Source organism: Python bivittatus, unplaced genomic scaffold (genome assembly GCF_059951505.1).
Source record: "Python bivittatus isolate LINGU-HERP-01145 unplaced genomic scaffold, Pbiv_v1 ctg000020_np1212, whole genome shotgun sequence".
Classification (NCBI taxonomy): Eukaryota; Metazoa; Chordata; class Lepidosauria; order Squamata; family Pythonidae; genus Python; species Python bivittatus.
In genome coordinates this window covers 100630328-100653613 of record NW_028277030.1, presented here as the reverse complement: position 1 = coordinate 100653613, position 23286 = coordinate 100630328, and the positions used below count along the sequence as shown (strand labels likewise).

The 23286-nt window shown below is 37.0% G+C and overlaps 1 protein-coding gene across 2 annotated transcripts in view; it reads left to right on the top strand.

Moving 5' to 3' along the window:
* The first annotated feature begins 2561 nt into the window (after positions 1-2561).
* BTBD9 (BTB domain containing 9) overlaps positions 2562-23286 on the top strand; it is a 171739-nt gene continuing 151014 nt past the window's right edge. The window contains exons 1-6 of one of the 2 annotated variants that reach the window (XM_088145395.1): positions 2562-2849; positions 16162-16373; positions 17588-17951; positions 19111-19375; positions 20341-20560; positions 21819-21938. In XM_088145395.1, the coding sequence (XP_088001521.1) occupies positions 16189-16373; positions 17588-17951; positions 19111-19375; positions 20341-20560; positions 21819-21938 (1154 nt within the window). In that variant the 5' untranslated portion in view covers positions 2562-2849; positions 16162-16188. Of the gene's footprint in view, positions 2850-3447; positions 3585-16161; positions 16374-17587; positions 17952-19110; positions 19376-20340; positions 20561-21818; positions 21939-23286 lie in introns of those variants that run through there. The other variant, XM_088145390.1, reaches the window with a different exon arrangement.

Below are 23286 nucleotides of genomic sequence, written 5' to 3'. Positions count from 1 at the left end.
GCTGGGTGACCCTGGGTCAGTCACTTTCAGTCCTAGGAAGCAGGCAATGGCAAATTACTTCTGAAATCTTGCCAAGAAAACTGCAGGAGTTTGTCCAAGCAGTTGCCAAGAGTCAACACTGATTTGAAGGCATAATAATAACAATAATAAGACAAAAAAACCCTGGATAGTGGACATTGCAATACCTGGAGACAGCAGAAGAGAAAGAACTAGAGAAAATTACAAAGTACAAAGATCTGCAAATAGAAGTAGAACAACTGTGGCAAAAGAAAGCAAAGATAGTACCAATAGGAAAAGATCCCTTGGGTGCAACCCTAAAACATCTGGAGCACCACTTGAACACCATCGGCATTGACAAAATCACCATCAGTCAATTGCAAAAGGCAGTTTTACTTGGAACAGCTTATATCCTGCGGCGATACCTTTAATACCATCAAACAACAACATCTGTCTATTCCAGGTCCTTGGGAAGGACTCAATAGGTGGATAAAAATGTCAAATCCAGCCTAAACATCTGGCTGACTATGCAACCACCACCAATAATAAATTGGAGAATACACAGGAAAAAAAGGATAGCAATAGGAGTATCTGTTTCAGATAGATAGATAGATAGATAGATAGATAGATAGATAGATAGATAGATAGATGAACAAACACACATTCATTCATACATACATACATACATACATACATACATACATACATACTCTGGGCTTGTATTCCCTTTATTTTCCAGCCTTTAGTTTTAAAATTTGACCAAAGCCTCAAGCCTATTAAGACACCATTAAGAACAATAATGAATAAAAAGCCAATGAGATTATATACTGAACTTTAACTGGATTCTTCTGCACTAGCTTTTTGCACAGATGACACAAAGACTGAACTGAACATTTGCTGGAGCAATAACAATTTGTTACAGAAAATTAAGACCAACTGAATTGATGTCTCTTCTTGAAACCCTTTCTAGCAACGTCCTTGATCGAAATTTCCTTCTTGACATCACAACCATTGCTCTCAAAATTGGTAGCTGCTATTAATATATAATTTCCTAACAGGAACAGAAAAAAGTAATAAAGGAATTGGCAGCTGGTACCATATTTTAATACATATAATGTGGGCTAGGATCCTCAGGAATAGTCAGGGAGACTAAGCAAATTTCTTGTTAATCTTAGGGTGGAACTAAAATTTATGTGGAAATAAAGAATTGACTGGTGCCAAAATCAAGAGTGGTTATAAAGTTTGAGGTAAAATATACATGACTTGAATCTAAAGCTACAGTGACAATTGGAGCAGGCACAAGAATTAATAGTATAAATCAGTAGGATGGAGTTAACTTCAGAATGGATTTAGCTATACTATGATTAATCTATTAGATTTGATTTACAAAAGCAATGCTATTTGAGACAAATAGGGGACCTATGCAGGACAAAGAATTGAGGGCTATCCAAGGGATAGTTCAACCATATGATCTATCTATGCTTTGGGATTGGTCCAGTTTGTTGCCCAAAATCTAAATTGGCCAATTTACAGATACCAAATCATGATAGTCAGCTCTGTGATTACTTGGCAGTCAGTATTTTCATGTAGAAGCTGGACTGGGGAATCATTGATTGATTGATTGATTGCTGGACTAGGAGTGGGAAGACCCAGATACTACTCCTCCCTTAGGCATGGAAACTGGCTGGGTGACTTTAACCTTTCTTCACTCTTCACTGTAAACAAGGAAGCTGAAAAACATCTACCTACCTACCAGGTTGTAATCCATAACCATCAAACGCAGAGGCCTTAATCCTGCAGTGGTATGTGTATATGTATGTATATACATACATGCACATATGCAGGGTGTAGTAAAAGTCAGGCCCCATAGACAATTTATTATATAAATTACATTAAATGTTCAATTGTTTACCATTTTCTTCTAAACACGTCCTTACTCATCAGATGCATGACCTTTGAATGGTACAGTAATATTTCCTGTAAAAAAAAAAGTATTGATAAAAGTAATAAAACACTGTGATTGGCCTATGGGGCCTGACTTTTGCTACACCCTGGAGTAAGAGAGAGAGATGACTTGTACCAATCAAAAACAAAACAGTACAATTCTTGACCAATTTGTAGGATGCTAACTGGGAGTGTACCAATCTAGGTCCTGGAGAATGGCTGTTCCAAAGAATAGGAACCATCACTGAGAAACACGAGGGGGTGGCAGTTCTCCCCTCCCTTCCTGAGATGCACGTATTGGACATGTTGATTCTAGTTGGAGAAGGTGATCCTGAAGTTACCTGAAAGCCAAGTCATTTAGAGCTTGATTAAAATCTTGGAACCCGATGCAGGGCTTGTAATACTGATATTACTGTACATGACTAGTGTGACTTTCATCCTATAAACTGGTTGCTGTATTCCGAACCCTAATTAATCCATGAAGGAAAGATAGCTCTAAGATTAATCTGCTTAACTGCATTATGGCATAAAAAGGGCAACATGACTGTACTTTTGTTTTATTGTATAACATTCATTTGTAGGAACCAATTACTTTTTATGTCACTATTCCAGTTTGCTTAATGCGTAGGATATTGCTGAGAGGAGGAAAGGTCAGTATCTGTTGTATCTTTTACTGGGCAGAGAAATTTCAACATGTTGCCGGTGGAAGCAAGGACCCAGGAGTCTAGTGATCCAAAATAAACGGCATAGGGGCGGCCTTGCTATAGTGCTGACACCATGAAGACTTCGAGTAAGGCAGGTTTAGTAGCTGAAAGAGAAAACATTAACAATTATCTTCATTTGCTTGGATTTTTTTCTCTGATTACGTGTTCAGCTGGACTTTTAAGACCGCGCCTCGTTATTCTGAGGTCAGTGCGATCCCGCTCTGTATACTGTGGAAGAAGCTCATTTGAGAGTTGTCTCCCCAAAAAGAGCAATAAAGCTCAACTGATCCTTGTTAGTAGCAATAGGCTAATTCCATTGGGTTTCTAAGTAGGTATGTACAGTATAGAAAATAAGGTGCATTGGGTCGGATACTGTAAGCTATAGTTTTGTTTAATAAAGAGTAAATATTGAAATGAATCTCGGTTTCTTTCTTCCTCGGCTTAATTTCCGTCGCAGCTCCAAAAGGAAGATTATGCTTTTGTACTGGAATTCACACAGTCGGGCTAAAATCGAAGTAACATAAAAAAACCCGTTAAAGATATTTCTTCACACGAGTTAAAATAGGTTCTGTTAGTTCGGCTAGCAGATTTTGTTTCGGCAGAAAGACCGCCCATGCTGGTGCCCGTGCGCCTGGGTTGAATTTCGGCCTTGAATTTCTCCATTGATTCTAATGAGCGAATTTTGCTTCCGCTCCAAGAGGTAGGTAAATATGGTGCTGTTTATTTTTCTTTTTTTCTTGGAAATTGCCAACGCCGAGAAGGGAAGTGTCCCTCCTGCAATTTTGTATCTTTAAATTTCAGACTCTCGCTTTCCTTACAGTCGCGATGACGTCAGCGCGCCGAGCGCTCGCGCTGTCGTTGCTAGGGTGACGTCAGTGCTCGCGGCGACGCCTGAACGCCAGGCCGGCGGAGGGGGGTCCTGCTCCAGTGCTCCAGCCGGTAAGTCTGGCGGCGAAGGGGCTCGGAACGGGCGTTTGCTCGGCGTTCCCCCACGCGGTTCCTTGCTTCTCGGGCCGCGCGCAGGCGGGAACAGCCTTGGCCGTTAATACCGGTTCGCCGCTCCCTGCCCGGCTACCCCGCGGCCCTGAGCATTTTTTAGCCGCTCGGTGAGGTTATTGCAAGGCAGTCAGAGGGCAAGTGATGTGTATTCCGAGCGGGGCGAATGGGGCGTCGCGAACTGTTCTCTGTGGCTTCGCATCGAGATGTGCAGCGGGTTTCGCGCATGCTTTTCCTGGGGGTGCAAGTGGCAGTGGGGCTTCGTTGATTCCATAATATCGAAACCGTAGGCAATTCGTACGTCTGGAATCGAGGTCTCGGTTAGAAGGGGGCCTTGTGTTTAGTTGACGCCCTTTACGTGCATGGGCCTCTAGCCTACCCTTTGGAATGTAAACTGCATTTTCAGTTATTATTTTTTGAATTTGTATACAGCTCTTTGTAAAATAAAATCAAAGAAGAAAGAAAACAGCAATATAAGGCCCTTCACTTGCCAGTTAAATTTAGCAGAATATAATTACACCCCCCAAATCACCTTAGGAAAAATACTCTAAATAAATTAAGTAGTTACTGACAGTTCAGTGATGTTGAAGTTACATTGCCCTTGTCCAAAAAAATCTCTGATCAGTCTTATGAAAGGTAATGATTAGCTTCTTAGACTGAAACCCTTACCCACCTCATGTAACTCAGTTGGGTTTCTAAATAGATATGTACAGTATAGTAACACACTGTTAATGCTGTTTGTATTGTATATGGTACACTGCGGTCTTTATCTGTTATTTTCTTTTTAAAAATTATGCTAAAGTTTGTGCCAATTGTACTGATTGCAGTTTGATGTAATGCCACTCAACCATGACACTCACTGGCATAAGCATGTGGTGCAAAATGCAATGATGAAAAAGTGACAAAATGTACATTGAAATGTCATAATGCAAACTCCAGCCTTTCAAATTTGTTTCCTGATGTCAGCTGTCATGGGGTTTGCATTGTGACATCACAACACACGTTTCAGTCCTTTACTCATGACAAATGAGGGTAGCTCTTCCAAACAGTTGAAAATATACGGTATCTAAAAGGGAAGTTCCTTTAGGTAGAACTGTTTGAACGGATTCTTCTACTTTCTGCTTTTTAAAAACACATCAGCCTAATCAATCTCATAGGATAGTTATGAGAACAAATTAGAGGGGGACCACATGTAATATCTTGAGTTCCCACATGAGAGTTTAGGAAATTTACCCAAAGCAATTTTTTTCCTACTAATTGTCCCTCATCTGTCTTTGACCAGAGATCCTAGTTTTGGGATGTAAATATGTGCAATATATACATTTGCTGTTTACTGTACAGAGACACAGGCAGTGCAAATCACATTTTCTTTTTTTAAGGCCATGCTATGTTATGCTCATTAATAGTAAGATTTATGCTAAGCTCTTATGCTCTATACAGAATAATTCTTGTATTTCCCTGCTATAGAAATAAGACATACAGAAAATATGCATGGAATAACTCCAGTCATGGTTCCCAGGCCCAAAGAACTGAATGCCACCCATGATGTTCTTGAATAATATAAAGTGAGAAAATTAAACAGTGGGCTCTTCAGAGACCAGATCAACAGGCCTGATTGTATGTATGTCTTCAAATGCACAACCTGTGGTTGTATTATAGGCTTGTAGATAAAATCAGTAGATTTCACATCTATGAGATGGGCTCATTGAAGACCATTCTTCTATGCTAATTATTTATGTCTGTTTCATAGGAAAGCTTTCACACATCCCAGACTCAATGCTTTATCTTCCATGTTACTGAAAATAAGTTTTAGTATCATTCTTGTGCAGGACTGTCTATGTGCTTGCCTGGCAGGGAGATTTCACATGTGCTCCTGAGCTGCCCATTTTATTCATCCTGGCAGACAGATCTAATATCATCCCTTCTAACTAATAGCCATGATAGCTTGGAAAAGGAAACTAATATACTTATAGCTGATAAATATTCTTTAATCTCCAGAAGAATAGTGAAATTTTGCTTAGTCAACACTGCTATTCATCTTTAATAATCTAGCTACTTTATTTAAAATTTACATAGCCACCCATCTCATATATATGACTCTGGGTGGATTATGAACAATTAAAATAAATATAAAAACAACAAAAAAGGACAATATAACAATTTAAAAATGAGAAAAAACAATATAAAAGCATATAAAATCATATAATACATGAAACAGCTGAGGTAATCCCAATAATAAAAAAGGTCAGTATGGCCACTCTACCAGCTCCACCACACTCCCAGGTCCCCATGCCTATTGGTGAAAACACGTTTTCAGGGTCTTGCAGAAAGCCTGCAGGGTTGGGGGCAATCTGATCTCCAGCAGGATGATGTTCTACAGGGCGGTGCCATGGCAGAAAAGACACTTTCCCTGGGTCTCTCACCAAATGACACTCCCTGGCTGATGGGGCCTGCAACATGCCCCTCCTGCTGGACCTGATGAGATGGGTAGATGTAATTGGGGAGAGGCAGTCCCTGAAGTAACCCAGTACCATGGCATGTAGGGCTTTATAGGCACCTAACCCAGTACCATTACCAGCACCTTGAATTGAACTTGGAAGAAAACTGGCAGCCAACTCAGCTTGTGAAGCAGAAGTGTAACACATGTAGATCATGGAGCACACATAACTACCCATGGGGCCACATTTTGAACCAGCTGAAGCTTCCAAATATTCTTCAAGGGCAGCCTCATGTAGAGTGTGTTGCAGTAATTCATTCAAGAAGTGACTAAAGCATGAGTGACCATGATTAAATTTGTTAATGTTTTGCACTTAAATTTAGTTCTTTATTTTTTAATCCATATATTTAAATATTCTTGGTTTTTTACTGTTAATAATAATAATAATAATAATAATAATAATAATAATAATAGATAGGTGGACAAACATGCCAAATCCAGTATAAACATCTGGCTGACTGTGTGACCAACTATAATGTATTAAACTTGCATGCTGCTGACTCTCAACAACTCTGGGTAGCTCACATCAATCAAAGAAATTACAATAAAATCAATAAAACATAAAAGATAAAGATAAAAGATGATAATGACTGTGAAAACAGTGAAATCAAATCTCAGTGGATGAACTCTTAAGTCTTTTACTTAGATGGTGACAGTGAGATTTTAAACTTATAAAAATCATGCCACTTCTTGCCAAATAGAACTGTTTTCTCCATTAACACAAGTGTAATTTAGTCAATAAATGGAATAAGGAATCCATGGTTCAGGATGGATTCCACCCCATGATGGATCCACCCCATGTCAGCTGTGATACTCGCTTCTATTAGCTGTGATATAATTTGCCACCTGTTGAATCAATTCTAAGCCTCTATTTAAAAGTTGGAAATCTGTGAGTAGCAAGGCTTTTCTGAGTAATCATTGAATCCCAGGAGCAGGGATCCATAAGCTAGAATGTACTGTCAGAATTGTATGCTTTATTTTCTAGGGGCTGTTCTGCTTGATTTCTCTGAAAGCTTGATGGTTTCTGTTAATTGTCTCTAGTAATGTTTGTCTTTGAAATGCGTTGTATTGGGCAATGCAAACAGTTGTAGTGCTTGTTTGTTTCCTTAACTCTTTCAGCCTCAGGTCCTAGTCTCCCCATAGCATTTTAGAAGAAATTGGTGTTTAAGACTTTAGTTAGGATTTTACTATCATTCAGGGCCTTATTTCATCCACTTGCAATTGTTTTAGGCATCTGACTCCCTAAAAATAAAAGGAAATTTTACTCTTTCTTATTTTTAATAAATTTGATTTTTATATTTTGTGTTTTTGTTGTAACTACTCAAAGAAGGAAGAGAGGACTGTTTTTCTCTGGCCACATTCCTCAAAGCTCCAATGGCTAGGAGGTGAAGCTAGAGTTTAATTTTCTTTTTTCATCATTATTTTTATCATTGTGATTATGCCCAATTTCCTGAGAAGTATTCAGGAAGACAGGGCCAGCGTGTGGCATGTGTAAAACCTAGGGGTCCTGTGGGGACAGAGGGGTGAGGCCTCCCTTCTGTAATATGCATCTGAAGTTATACAATAATACATTTGTTAATTGTAAAGGTACTGCAAGGCCTAAGTAAGCTTTTCTGAGAACTGTAACAAAGAAAACAGAGTCAAGAAAACAAAAATGAAAGCAAAAGTCTAAGTCTTAGTAATATAGAAAGAGAACAAAATACAACTTTATAGCTGCTCTTTTAAACTGTTCTTGTTAATCTTGTTAATTAACTATTCAGTTAATCATTTTCTGAGAACTGTTATTAAAAAAAAAGGAGAATCAAGAAAACAAAGATGAAAGCCAAAGAGTAACTCTTACTAGTATTGAAAGAGAACAAAATAGTTGAGATGTGGAATGTTTATTTGAATGGGATGGGTTATTATTTGGGGTGGTTATCTTTGGAATGGTTGGCATTTGGAAAGGGATGTGTACTGGAGTTTGTTGTTGTTTTTTAAAGGAGAAATTGTATTTTTTTGTTATGTAAAACTTTAGATCTGGTTTGCTTATACTTTTTTATACCTTTTAAATGGGGTTTTGCTTACAGTTAAGAGTCAAGGCATGGAAAGTTGAGTTTTATATTTGTTAATTAATTTTAATATTTTAGAGCTCTGGACTTTTTGCTGAAAATTGGATAAGGAGAAGATGCTACTTATTTGATTTGTTTATTATTAAGAGATGGGGTTTGGGATGAAGAGTTTTATATTTTTTAATTAAGGGGGTAAAGTTATGAAATTGTTTATTACTTGTCATGATGAGGGTGGGAAGTCACTTTCTTAAAAGGGGGGATTATTTTTGTATTATTTTTGTATTCTTTTCTTTTTTAAACTTTGTATTATCTCCTACTGTTCTTTTTAAAATCTTAATAAAATTATTGAAAAAAAAAGAGAACAAAATACAACTTTATGGCTGCTCTTGTAAACTGTTCTTGGTTAATCATTGTACTAAAAGGATGCACTCCCCAGCTTTCCAGTTCAGGTAACTCACTAGCTAGTCCAGATTTCCAGTTTTCAAAGAAATACTTTAAAAAAAGAAAAGAAAACCAGGGAACTATATGACAGCTCTGCTGGCTGGGGAATTCTGGAGTTGAAGTCCACATATCTTAAGGTTGCTGAGGTTGAGGAACACTGTTAACAGAGTTGCCAGCAGGTACTGCATGAGTAGTCCCACATGATCCAGAGCATCTTTTCCTATTTGGGTCTGACATGCTTCACAACCTAAAATATTTTGTTATAACTACATATGCCATTCTAAGAATTAAAGGTTAGAATTAAGGTTATTTTTATCCTCAATAATCCTGTGAGATTGGTTAGGCTGAAAATATTGATTGGGACAAGGTCATCAATGAGAAGCAGAAGGCTGGATTTGCTGACCCATCTTATATAGTAAAAATGTATTGGATCAGCCATTTCTGTCTCTAGATCTGGTTTTGTCTTATCCTATCATGCTTGAGGCAATGAGTTACCTCTTTATCTCTCTTTTCAGAATTGATTAATATACACAGACACATATCTGTGTATGTGCGAATTTGTTTGCTAGTCCTATCTGTTAATATAACACAAATACGAAATGTGTTTTGCACTAATTACAAAACAAAGCAAATCTTTTTGTAATTTTATTTTCTCTATGTATTTATTATGACTGTATCTTTCCCTTCTGGGGAACTTTAACTAGGGAACAGTATTCCTAAAACGATCCCATTTTAGCCTCAAAGTAAAACTCTCTCTGTGTGAATTTCAGAGAAACATTGGTCTCAGCTTCATGACTGAGGAAGAATTTGAATTCAAGACTCTGATCTAGAACTCTAATTTTATCACATTGTTCACTCTCTTGGTTCAAATCTACTGTATCACAGGGGTTCTTGGTTGGCTTAAAAATCTATATGCCTTATTTAGGAAGGAAGCCTTGAGGACTGGGTAGATGTTACCACTGTAGGTAAAATTATGGTTTTAATAACATGTATTTATTTATTTACTAAATTTACAGCCAAATCCCTAAAGATTCTTAGAGCTTTACAAGATAAAATGCACAAGAAACAATATGCCATAAAAGTGCACAAATAAAAGATCCACAAACAAGTGGAAATGCAGAATAAAATTATTTCAACAAAACCAAATTCTGACTGAACTAAGATGAAATCAAGGCCCCGGTGTCCTTTGGAAGAGCAGTTTCTGAAAGTCAGGCAGGCTAAGAGCCAACTGGATATTCATTGGGAGGCTGATCCAAAGGACCGGCACAGCCACTGAAAAGTAGTGCTACTAACAGTTTCTCCAGAGTAGATTGAATTGGTTGGATCAATTTTGATGGGAGAATGCATTAACCAAGTGCCAAGTCATGCAGGTTGACATCAGCACTTTCAATTGCACCTGGAAGCCTATTAGTAATCAGTGTAGGACCCATAGCACTGATATAATATGCTTCCATTGGCAAGCACCAGTCAGTACATCAGACACCACAGTCTGAATTAACTGCAGACTCTGAGTGACCTTCAAAGTCAGCCCCATGTACAGCATGCTGCAGTAGTCTAAGTAGGGGATGAATCACTGTGGCAAGGTCCTCCTGCCCCATGTAGGGCTGCAATTGGTGCACCAGCCAAAGCTAGGAAAGTGCGCTCCTGACTGGCCTCTACCTGTTGTTTTAGTTGGACCCATCGGTCCACCTGCTCCTTCAAAGATAGTGCCACCCCATCAGGAGGAACCATGGGAGCAGACAGAGAATTCTAGTGGATGAACAGTAACTCTGTCTTGCTGTGATTCAATATAAGATTTTTTCACAGCTTTCAAACACTGAGATAGGACTTCAACAGTGTCATCATTCTAGCCTGGGGTAGTGATGTAAAACTGATCATCATCAGCATTTGGATAATACCAAAACTCAAATCTCCAGAAGACCTCTTCCAGTGGCTTCATGCAAATGTTAAATAGGCAGGAGACCTGACCCCTGTGGCACCCCACAAGGATGTAACCATCTGGCCATTTTCTCCTGTCCCATTACCACAGACTGAATCATCCTTTGAAGATGAAACCAAGCCAGTACAATACATTCCCTCCAATCCCCAACCTTGAAGGCAGTCTAGAAGGATACTTCAATTATACTGAAAGGCCTTGAGAAAGCCTCCATCCAGGTCCTGACAAAGGTAGCCTACTGGTGCTGTCTCTGTTCCATGTCCAGGCTTGAACCCAAACTGAAAAGGATCCAGATAATCCCTGTCTCTAGGGGATTCCATAGTTAACTTTCCACCATTGTCTCAATAACTTTCCTCTAAAAGGGAATTCTGTTTTATTTAGTTATCATATTTATAAGACCACCTGATTCCAGACAACTTTGGGTGGTAAAGAACAATAAAATATATAAGCAATCATGAAAAACACAATGGTTAACCTAGAGGGAACAACTCACAACCAGTTTCACACAGAGGCAATTCCAGAAGAGCCCTCCACTCTCTCTAGCAAAAGGCCTGGGGGAAGAACTAGGTGTTCAAGACTTGCTTGAAGGACAGCAGGGTAGAGGTAGATAGGAGATGAAGCTATAGTCGTTCAATATATCTGTATCCAGAGAGAAACTTTTAAGGAAGGGGCACACCACAGTCTCCTTCAAGGTCACCAGCAATGTCCTCTCCCACAATGGGCTATTTACAGTCTCTCAGAACCAGAAGAATATTCCTTCCTCCTTTGGACAAAGGAACCAGGAGGGCAGGGATCCAGCCCAAAGGTGACAGGACATCCTACAGACCACTCTTATCTGTTCATTGGAGCAAATGTGGCAAAAGGAATTCCAGGTAGCTGAGCAAGGTGATACTCCAATCCTGGATTCTGCCCACATGAAGTCAAAACCTGGGTGAAACTGAGCAAAACTTGTCAGTGAAATGATGTGCTACTTTATCACAGTGACCAGGTAGGAGCTCTTGATGTCAGTTCTTTCATAAAAAGGAATTGACCACCAGAAACACTACTACTAGATGATAACTTGCTGGCGCAGTAACAGAGGAGAAATTTTACATCTCATCATCAGAGTAAATCTGAATGTGTGCACATAGGCATGTATTCGTATTTGGTCAGATTCATCTTGTCTTCCTTCACCGGTGCTCTTAATTTTCTAAAGGCTTCTGGTAATCCTGACAATTGCCAACACCAAACCAGGCCCTCAAATTATTCACCTACCAGATTGTCAGGAAGCTCCTCACACACCTGCTGGAAGCCATCCAGCTCAATGAAGTGCCTGGAGTGGACCACACAAATAGGACTGCCCCTATGGAGGTCCTGAGTGGCTGTCAATCATACCTGGACTAGGAAGTGATCTGACCATGGCAAAGGATTGATGGTAATACCCTCCACACAGAGATTACATAGCAACTGCTCATAAGCAAAAGTAAGGTCCAAAATGTGTCCTAATACGTTGGGAGAGTTCACCTGAGGCAAGCCCATGATTACCATAGAGGCCATGAATTCTTGGGCCCAACCAGATCAGGCACCCATATAATGGAGACTAAAATCCACCAACACCAAAAGGTAGAGGGTCTCCACCACCAGTTCAGCAACTAGGTTTGAAAACCCAGGGAGGGATCCTTTAGGGCAGCTGTGTGGTCAGTACGCCAATAGGATCTCTAGCCTGTCCATATGGCCCAACTTAACATATAAGCAGTCACAGCCTGCTGCTGCAGGAACAGCAACTGTAATCACAGATAAGACCTCTCAATAAATCAGTGCCATCACCCCCTCCAGTGGCCCCAGCCTCAGGGCTGATGCATGAGCTTAAATTCAGCTGGGCAGACTTCAGAAAGTGACATTCTCACCTTCACCTAGCCAAGTCTCAGTAATAACACCAGGTCTGCCTGTTCACCCACCACCAAAGCATGAATTGGTGTAGTCTTATTGTAGACAGATCTGGCATTTACCAGCAGCACCCTAAGTCAGATTCACCCAGTCTGGCCACAGGGTCTCTAGTTTGGGGTTGGCGAATCAGAAGAGAAAATTGTCACCAAGTGGGAGATCACTCTTTCCCCAGAACAGACTACCTGATTTCCCCTGCTATATCTCCCATGACCTGACATTACTGGGCTGCTATAGCTTTGTGCCCCATCCTCATCTTCCAGGCTCCATGTTCTCCTAGCATGGATGTCAATTAATTGCACAGTACAAGCACACTTTGCAAATGCTGTATAGTCAGGAGGTCAGTAATCTGGCAAGCCACTCATACCAAACTCCCATCCATTCAGTTCCATATCGCTCATCATCGCTCTCCTACAAAACACTCAAACCCTCTAATTCTCTATAGAGATGGGAGAAACAGAGCACTCTTACTAGTCCCAGGACTGTCTCCAACCTCCCCAGCCCTGCCTTTCAGGGAGCCACCCAAGCCCACGTTTTGAATGTAAACACCTTTCCTGCTGTAATAAATTATGTAGCTGCCCAGATGTAAACAGGCTTTTGCATATGAAGTACTGGAATCACAGGAGATCCTTGTCAGCTTGCACTGAACAGTTTGCAGCCTGCCAGGTTTCACACAGTAAAACTTAGGGTTCCAGCTCCTTAAAAAAAACCAGAACCAAAAACAAAAAAAACATTGCAGACCACTGTTGACAAGCCACCCTCCGGGGAAATCCTTGACTGGCCCAGGTAGAGAAAAATCAATCAATCATTACCTGGGAAGACAAAAAAAATCTTTCTGCTATCCCCATTGCACAAGCGTGGCAGATTACAGCCCATCACTTTCACTTCTTCCTAAAGTGATGTGATTCACACCAATATTAATAATAACAGCTTCTATTATGTTGATTTGCTGTAAGTCTGAATGGATTCAGCAGCATACAGATCTAATAAAGAAAAATGAAACTACTCAAACTAATTTTAAAAACCAGTAAAATAGAAACAAGCTTAAGTAGTGGGGATCTGCTCCTAAGGAAGTCTTCTGAAACTGCATAGATTTAACCAAAGGAAGGATAGAATGAACTTTCCCATAAGCGGTGTCTTGTATGTTTAGGGCACGTTTTTTGAACATTCTATCATTCTGTAAACTATGCTGAATTCTAAAGTATTTATACTTAAAATATAGACAGTAACAAATAGGACATTGTGATGTCTTAAATCCATAATATCAAATACTGTACTTTACAATCTGGAAACCATCTAGAGACAGATTGAACCATTTTAAAATTGGAATCCCAAATCTCAATATTTTATAACTTATTCTTATCCAGTTTCTGAAAGTTCTTAAAAAGTAGCTCCACAAGAAGCATATTACAGTAATTTGAATTTCCATGGATGGCATGAAAATATACTAATACAATGGGATTTTTTACTCCTTCCTTTCCTTTTGCAGCTCCTATTCTTCCTTATATATCTGTTCCAAGGAGTACTCCAACATCTAGAGCAGGTTTTGAGGACATTGAAGGGGCTGCAGGAGGAAGAGTTACTAATCTGATTGACTGTTCTGTTGGCTGAGACATTTAATACTATTCCATATATTTAACACTTGCTTCCATCCTTCTGAGAAGAAAAATAGGCAGAATTTGTCTGTGACCTGTGTTAATAGTTTCAGAAAAAAGTTGTGAAAGGGTTATAAAAGTTTTCAATACTTCTTGAAGATCAAAAAGATATAAAATATTCATATGTTTTGAGTGAATAATGTTGTTGGGTTTTTTTTGTTTGTTTTACATTTTGTGTCACTCAGAATAAACTACTTTTCAGAAAACAATATTTTACTCTACTTTGACATCTATTATGTAGTAATAACCAGCCTCATGTTACCTGTGAACATACTGCTGTGTATACACATGGGAAGAGGTCAAAGAACAAGGGGTTATTTTTAAGTGGCCAAAAATCTTGGTTTTATTATGTATCATTTATATTTTAGTTTGGATTAATGTAAGTTAATATCTTATTCCTATAAGCTGCATAAATACTTGCTAAATTAAGTATCCTTTTATTACACCAAAAGATGATATAAATGTAGTTGTGTATGCCTAAATAATAAATGGATATTCTATGGTTTTGTTTTTGGTTAGATAAGAGACTCTTATTGGAAAGTGGGAATTGTATTTAAATGTGCATAAAATCTTTTTTTTCCCAAAATAGGAGTTTGGGGGGAAAAGGTGACTTCAAGCTGACTCCAAGCTATATAGTATATGAATGACATGAATGGAGCAAAATGGCTAATGTATATGTTTTGCAAATGTCATGTATTGCTTTCAGAGGTTTGTTAGAGTATACAAGTAAATAGTTGAAATTTCACTTTCTGTGAAGCTCTAGCCTCTGAAAATATATTGGGGGCAAAGATAAGGTCTAACTAGAGTTTTACAGGAAGTTAATAGTTAATTTTGTCTTGATTAAACTTGTTTCTTAGGAAAGTTTTCTAATATTAATAATTAAAAATCACTCTAATCTCCATTTCAGAGAATTAATTAGACTCTTAGGAGAATAGCTCATAAATATTCATATTCTGGCTCATTATGCATGAAAGCTTCTGTTGTAGCTTTCAGTATTTGATTTGAGCGCTCCTATATGGGGCCCAACTGATATGCTATGGTTACAGAATCAGTTTTAACTTGAAGAGAGTATACAATTGAGCAAGCCCTATAGCATAACTATTTTGTTTATTTAATTTTTAGAAGGGCTTCTTTATTTGGAGCAATTAGATGGGCAGTGTTATACTCTGACTTCCTTTACTGTATGTACTATATGTACTTCCTTTAATTAAAAAGGTAAAGATTTCCTCAATTTGGGCTTGATTTCTGTAACTACATGGAAATATCCATGGTGCTTTCTTGGCAACAATATGAAAGTAGTTTGCTACTTCTTTCCTCTGGGATGATTTTTTTGAATTCCTCATCTAGCTTACAACCCTGGAATTTCTGGGTGGTTTCCAGTCCAAGTCTTAACTCAGCCTGAGTTGTCTGTGGCTACACTTATGATAAGTCAAGGTCATCTAGATACTGGTACTTGCTATAGGCGTTCATTGAACAGATTTCTTTTAACAATGTAACAGTTGTAGCAATGATTTAATGAAAATATTGCTATATTTTATTTATGTCTGTTATTTATGAGATTACATTCAGAAAATCATTAAAACCTTGGTTGTTTACCCAGGCCTTGGGATAGGGCAATTGTGGAGTCCCTGTAAGTTTTTTTTTTTTTTTTTTACTGTTACTGCATTAGTCAGTTTTGGCTTTTTCTGTATGAGTTGCTTCTTTCTTTTCTTAATTGTAACCCTTCCTGAGTCACTAAGGAATATGGGCGGCCTTGAAATTAAATTGATTAATTAAATAACACCCTGCTTTTTTTCAAGGAGGTAGCTTCCACATACATATATTCCCTCAATGTTTTCCCCACAACAGCATTGTGAAATAGATTGAATTATAAGAAAATGACTGGCCTAAGGTCACCCAGTTAGCTTCCTTGACGAGTTGTGGACTTCAGTCTGGGCCAGTCCAGTACCTTAACATTTATATTACATTCAATTTAACATTTATAATGGTTATCTTCATATTTTTATGCTGTATTTTTTAGGTGTAGCACAAACATTTCTTGTACAAGATGAGCAACAGTCATCCACTCCGTCCTTACACAGCAGTAGGTGAAATTGACCACGTTCACATTCTGTCCGATCATGTTGGTGTTCTCATGAATGGGGAGGAATACAGCGATGTTACCTTTATAGTGGAAAAGAAACGTTTTCCTGCACACAGAGTGATTCTGGCTGCCAGGTGCCAGTATTTCAGGTGAAGTATAGTTTCTTATCAGGTGTGATTTGAGCTTCTGGGTAAGCAAGATAAAATAAAAAGCCATTAAGAAACAACCTGATACTATCTGTCCAACAATGTCTTTTTTTTTAACTGTAAAAAAATAAATGTACATTGCACTGTCACACTTGACCTTTATTACATCAGAATCTCAAACTAATATGCTGTATTTAAGGAGGATTGAAATTCAGAATGATCACACAATAGTCCCCAGCAAAAAATGCTTTTATAAAACAGGGGCTAATACTATGAAGCAGGATATGAAATTTCCCATGTTACCTATTGGTCAGTAACTCTTTGAAATGCAAGAATCCCAAAAAATTAGTTTTTGGTTGAGATATGATGTGAAAAACTGAAGAGGAAGGCAATTTGGTATTAATGGATTTTTTTTTCTTTTAGTTTTATTTGTTATTTTTTGCAAGAGTTTTTTGTTCTTATTATTTTATTCAGGGTAATTTTTTTTCTTTTTAAGTATATAGTTTATTATGCATCAGTTTAATTTTTTTTCTTGTAACATATATAATTTTTTACAATATCTGTACTTTATATACATATTTATCAATGATGCCTAGTATGTAGTGTTTTTTAAGAAAATGTAATAATAATGGTTTCAGAATTCAGTAAAAATGATTCCCCCCAGTTAAGCCTAAAACCTAAAGCAAATGGATTGTCTGTGATGGGTAATTTTATCCATTTCTAGGGAATTCCATTTTCATTCTCAGCCTTCCATACTACTGCATACTCTATTCAGGAAAGTCCTCCAATCTTTTGAATAACCGTTCTTGGAAGACTACAGGCCTTCAGGGGGAGAACAGAGAGGTCAAATCCTACAAATTCCTTTCCGCTAGCACAATGTTCTATATTGCCTTGTTTCTTATTTCTCATGCAAAACCTGCTGGATATCTGTATGTTAAAGCAATTTGTTTTCTTTGTTTTATATAGCTGTTTCCAGGAATCAGTTGCAAGTAAATTTTAACTGCTTGATATAAACTGTCACAGGCTCAAATTCAAACAAAAGACTATAACTTCTGTCTTAAGAACTAACTGTGATGATTTTACACTTGTAAAAATATCACTTGGAAGTGGAAATTCTGGAATTTGTGTTATTTCATTCTTTTTGTTTTAGGGCTTGTATGACTTTTTTATCAAATGCAGATTTTTCACACTTTTATTCTTTCTCTACATTTAAACAGAGCATTATTATATGGTGGAATGCGTGAATCTCAGCCTGAAGCAGAAATCCCTCTCCATGATACCACCGCAGAGGCCTTTACAATGTTATTGAAATATATTTATACAGGTCGTGCCATATTAAGAGACGAGAAAGAAGAAGTTCTCTTAGATTTCTTCAGTTTAGCACATAAATATGGGTTTCCAGAACTGGAGGATTCCACCTCTGAATATCTTTGTACCATTCTTAACATTCAGAATGTTTGCATGACCTATGACGTTGCTAATCTCTACTCACTACCTAAACTGACATGTATGTGCTTCATATTTATGGATAGACATGCTCAAGAGGTACTCTTCAGTGAAGGCTTTCTGTCTCTTTCTAAGGTATGTCAACATTTTAATCTTTAGGTTTGTTTGTTTTTTAAATCACTTTTTGTATACATAGGTATTTGGGAAAATATTGTTGAATTTTTTGAATATAGATTTTGAAATTCATTGCATTACTCATTATTGTTTTGTTCTCTTGTTTTTGTATCCTAATGTTTCTGTGTGGGGGCTGATGTGGTTATTGTTCTCATTGTTATGATTGTTTTGATTAGTTTTAACCTCATCATGGATATTTTAATTTTTGTTCATATAGTCTGTAAGCTGTTGAGAATCATTTGATTTTGGTGGTGTAGAAGTAAAATAAATATTTGTGGTATATAATTTGTAGGCAATGTATGACTAAATTCCAGTTTCCCCATTTATTGAATATCTAATCCTTCTGATGGTGTTTCTCTGAGAAAATTCCGAAAGTCATATCAGAGGAGTATCCAAATGTTCATCTTCCAGTGGACTATATGACATTCTATAATAATTTTGCTTTCCTTTTCCTATGTAAGCCCTTTCAATAATTAGTCATTTCTGGAATATGTTCTACTTTGACTGACCATTGTTCCATTTTTCAATCACAATTATTCCTCAGTTCTTAATGAACCCTCCCCTCTTCTCTGAAATACGTTGAAACTAGGAAGATGGTTCTTGAAAAGGCTCTGTGTTCAGGAGATTAAAGTTCCTGTACTTGCATACAATTCTAGCATACAATTCTAACCAGCAGTTAGCTGCCCTAATTCTGGAGGATTCTGGGTAGTGTAAAACAAAAAACAATAAATACAAACAAAACCAAAAGGAACCCACATCACAATAAAAGCATCTTCACAAAGCAAAAATAAGTTTTAATAGTGGGGCAGAGAACAGTTTTGCTCTAAGTTAATAATTTTGTTAATGGGACTGTACTAAACTACAGGATTTATATCATATATATGTACAGTAATCTCCTCTAGCTGCAGATGCCTGAATGGTTAGTAAAGAACTGTTGCTAACATCATTTTATATAGGAAGGATAAAACTTTTATGTGGCTATGTGAGATGTTGGTTTTGTAAGCAAATATATATTGCAAACAGAGCTCACAATGAAGAGCTTGTAGAATTGAACTGATACAGTTTTATTTGGAACTGACTGAACAATCTTACATTACAGCCATTTCTTTTTGCTTTTTAGCCAGCACTTCTCAGTATTGTACTGAGGGATTCATTTGCAGCTCCTGAGAAAGACATTTTTCAAGCATTGATGAATTGGTGTAAACACAATCCTAAGGAAAATCATGCTGAAATTATGAAGGCAGTGCGCTTGCCGTTGATGAGCTTGACGGAGCTTTTAAATGTCGTAAGACCTTCAGGATTGCTATCTCCTGATGCTATTTTGGATGCCATTAAAGTTCGATCTGAAAGTCGGGACATGGACCTCAACTATAGGGGCATGTTAAGTAAGCCTCAGTATTTTGAACTTGCAAAGGAAGGTTTAATGCACTTCCTTTTAATTAAAAATGTTGGCCAACTGTTGCTGCTAAGCAACTGTTAACCAGCAGAAATAGTACCCTCTAATAACTGATTGTATTTTCTAATTCTACTGCCTGGTTCTAATCAATCTAATCCTCAGTAAACCAATGAAGTAGCAAAACACTTTTCCTTACTGTTTTGTATTCAAAGATTGAGTGAATGAAAGGCTATTCTTGCAATTAATCTACTCTTCAGTGGGGTGGGAGTGCTCCTGCATGGCATATGATGTCACAAGAATTAGGGGAATGTTTTGTGAACCAATTTTCTTTTCTTTTTATGATATAATTTATACTCTTCAAGAGAACTCCATAAAGACTTCTTAAGGGCACAAAGAAATGAGTGGAGAGGGAAATATTAGTTCTTTGAGTGATCTTCTGTTTACGGACTTTTTGGATATAGCCACCACTTTTCTGCAAAAATTCAAACAATCTACCCTGAATATTTCTAATTTCTGAATTTCATTAAATAGCTGTAAACATCTATTATTGGGGTTTTTCTGTTCCCATATTCCTTTCTTTTCAAGCGTCAGTAGTGTTACAAAGAGGCTGAAAAACTTCATTTTTATTCACTAGTTAATTTTTAATTATCAATCAAATTGTATTGATTTCTCAGGTATTAGCATTTTATAAATATAATTGTATTCAAAATATTAGAGGTTTTTAATGTTAAGATCAAAATCCAACGGAAGTTAGTCTTCACTAACCCCAATGGAAATCAGTGGGGCTTTGGGTTGCCATGACTATCTTACTCAGTTGCTTTCTTAAGTAATATTTATTGCACTTTCTTCATTGTTCTGACTAAAATCAAATGGGAGAGGTGGTATATCTTACTAGTCAATTGGAAATGTGTTAGAAAGAAAGAATAAACAACTTTTCATTCCTGTTGTTTCCAGTACCAGGTGAAAACATTGCCACTATGAAATATGGAGCCCAAGTGGTTAAAGGGGAATTGAAATCTGCTTTATTAGATGGGGACACACAGAACTATGATCTAGACCATGGATTTTCCCGGCATCCTATTGATGATGACTGCCGTTCTGGTATTGAAATTAAACTGGGTCAGCCATCAATAATCAATCACATACGAATACTATTATGGGATCGAGATAGCAGGTAAGTTCTAAGTCTCGTTTGTTTTTCCAGTCTTGGTCTTAACAAAATCCATTTCCAGTAAACCTTGCTTGTTAGCACTGTCTTTTGCAAAATCAGTTTGCTCTGTTGTTCCTGCTTCCTACTTGGAATGCTCAGTGTCCAGGAGATGAAATGGGTTTTGGAGAATGAGCATTTTATTGGCTTCGGACCCTGAAAACTACAGCTGACACTAAGAAACACAGTTGCAGCTCATACAGAAAACTTATCTGAATGGGAGTGATCTCAAGTACATAAAATAATTAAAATGCAATAACATAGTAGAATAATGAAAGATAAAGAAATGGTAAAAATAAGTGGGAGTACTCAGTTGTTTAAAAATGTGTCGTTAATAAAGATGAAAGTGTATGCCGGTATATATTTAAAATTGATTATGTGTGTTACAAGTTGGGATTGGGAAGGAAAACAATACTTTTATATTTTTAGGGATTTAATATTTATTTTTTCCACCACCCTGCCCCCAATGATATCAAGCCCTTCTACATAATATCATGTATTCAATATGGCTGTTGGTTGCCAAATAACCCTAAGGTACCATATAGGGTCCCTATCTGTAGTAAACAAATCCCATTTGTGCCAGCTTTTGAATCCACCAGTTTATGGGTCAGCCTCCCAGGTAGACCAGACAGGGAACACAACAAGATGAGCTAATTCTACTTTATTGTAAGGCTACATTAATAGAATCTTGCAAGTCTGAAAGTACAAATCTCCTGCCATCTCTTTTTACAGCCTGATAGGTTAGGGTGGATCCTTTCTCACTTTTTTTTCTGCCCATTATTCAACTGTGAGCTCCTCCTCCTTTTATCTGATCGTTCCCTAGGCAGCATCTCTTCCCTTCATCTCTCAAGGTCATTCCCACATACCATTATATCACCAAATAGACTCCGCTTTATATTGTTTTTTGTTTTAATCTAATAAATCTCTTCCATTGACAATGAAGGATTTCTCAGAGAATAGATTTTTTTTGTCCCTTTAGAAGTTGATAAGCAGACTTGGACTTTCCTCTTTTATCACCCAGGTTCTAGAAGGTGACTGAAACTTTCCACTTTAAGAGTGCTTTAAATTCCTAATTTCACTGCTGTTTTAATAAAAATACTGTTTTAAATGTAGATTCACTTGCCTAACATTGAATGTACCATAGCCATCCCCAGGATGTATAAAACATTGTTTGAAATTGATACATGGATAACTGCTATATTTTTAATTTATTTGATCTTTAAAGGTCTTACTCCTATTATATTGAGGTATCCATGGATGAACTAGACTGGATTCGTGTAATTGATCACTCCAAATATCTATGTCGATCTTGGCAGAAACTGTATTTTCCTGCCCGTGTCTGCAGGTTAGTGTGTGATGTGACTGTTTTGATTCCATACTGTTTTAATGTTGAACTAAATTATTTTGCTTTAATTGATTAGAATTAGATAAAGTAATTACTCCAGTATGTATTAGAATAAAGCAAACCAACAGTTGAGTAGTTGTGTGAAAAAGGCTAATGAACTATAGTGTAAAAAAACCCGATAGTAATATTGTTTTCTCTTTTTTTCTTTAGACCATAAGGTGTGTGTGTATATAATTTTTAGCTATTATCTTCCAGTTCTGTATCAGAAAAAATACAATGGCATTGTGGTATTTAGCAGAGATGTAACTTTTGGAAGTTTTTGTAGCAATGGAAAGAAAATGATTCCCCTCCCTCTCTTTGGGGTGGGGAGTATTAAAATATCTGCAGTACTTTTTAACAGATATGGAAACACTTTGTTACTTAATATAATATATAATGCATAACCTGTTTTGCTTATTAAAGTATGCCTGGAGTATAAAGTTAGAAAGTACAATTATTCCAATAATAATTATACATTAGTTGAATTTGCTATACAATATTTTTAATTTTGGCTACAAATTGCACTGCAGCTGCTAAACTCCAAGGGAAGTAACATTTTATGTGTTTAGGAGTAGCAAGTAGGTGAATATTAATGCTGAAAAAAAAGTGACAATATTGTAGTAAAACAAAGAAGGTTATTATTTCATAATTTGTTCCCCATTATCTAAGATTCAAAAAGCACTACTTTTTAGAAAAATATTATGGAGAAATGAGTGAGGGACAAGGCTTAGAACATGCATAGCATAATAATAGCATAGTAATACTGGATTTTATTATATTCACTGACTAGAATTTTGTGAGTTAACAAAATAATTAAAATAATTAAACAGGTTCTTTTTCAAATAAAATAAACATTTTCTTTTTCAAATAAAACATAAAATTATAATTAGGTCATCAAGGCAATCAGGGTGTGTCTAATTTTACAGGTAGTACAACAAAACCTAGCTACATTCAAGTAAATTAAATTGCACTTTTTTTTATTACTGAAAGTCCATTGCTTTAACTAATCTAATCTTTGTTGCCAGTGAAATGTTCTTATCCTTCATGATCTTGTCTAGCAATTTTTGTCATTGCTTTCCTTAGTAGTATTAATCTCCTTTTTGTGTCCCTAACATTCGGTCCATTTTATTCTCCAACTTAAGAAAATCAAACTCTCTATCACTTTGAATTCATCATCAGTTTACTAATGATGAAGTAAATTCACTAAGAATGCAAGGTGTAAGTTCACTAAGGTCATGAAGAATGCAGAGTGACATTACATTTGGCTTCCTAATATTTACCATTAACTTGGATTTTTTACTTTCCAGTT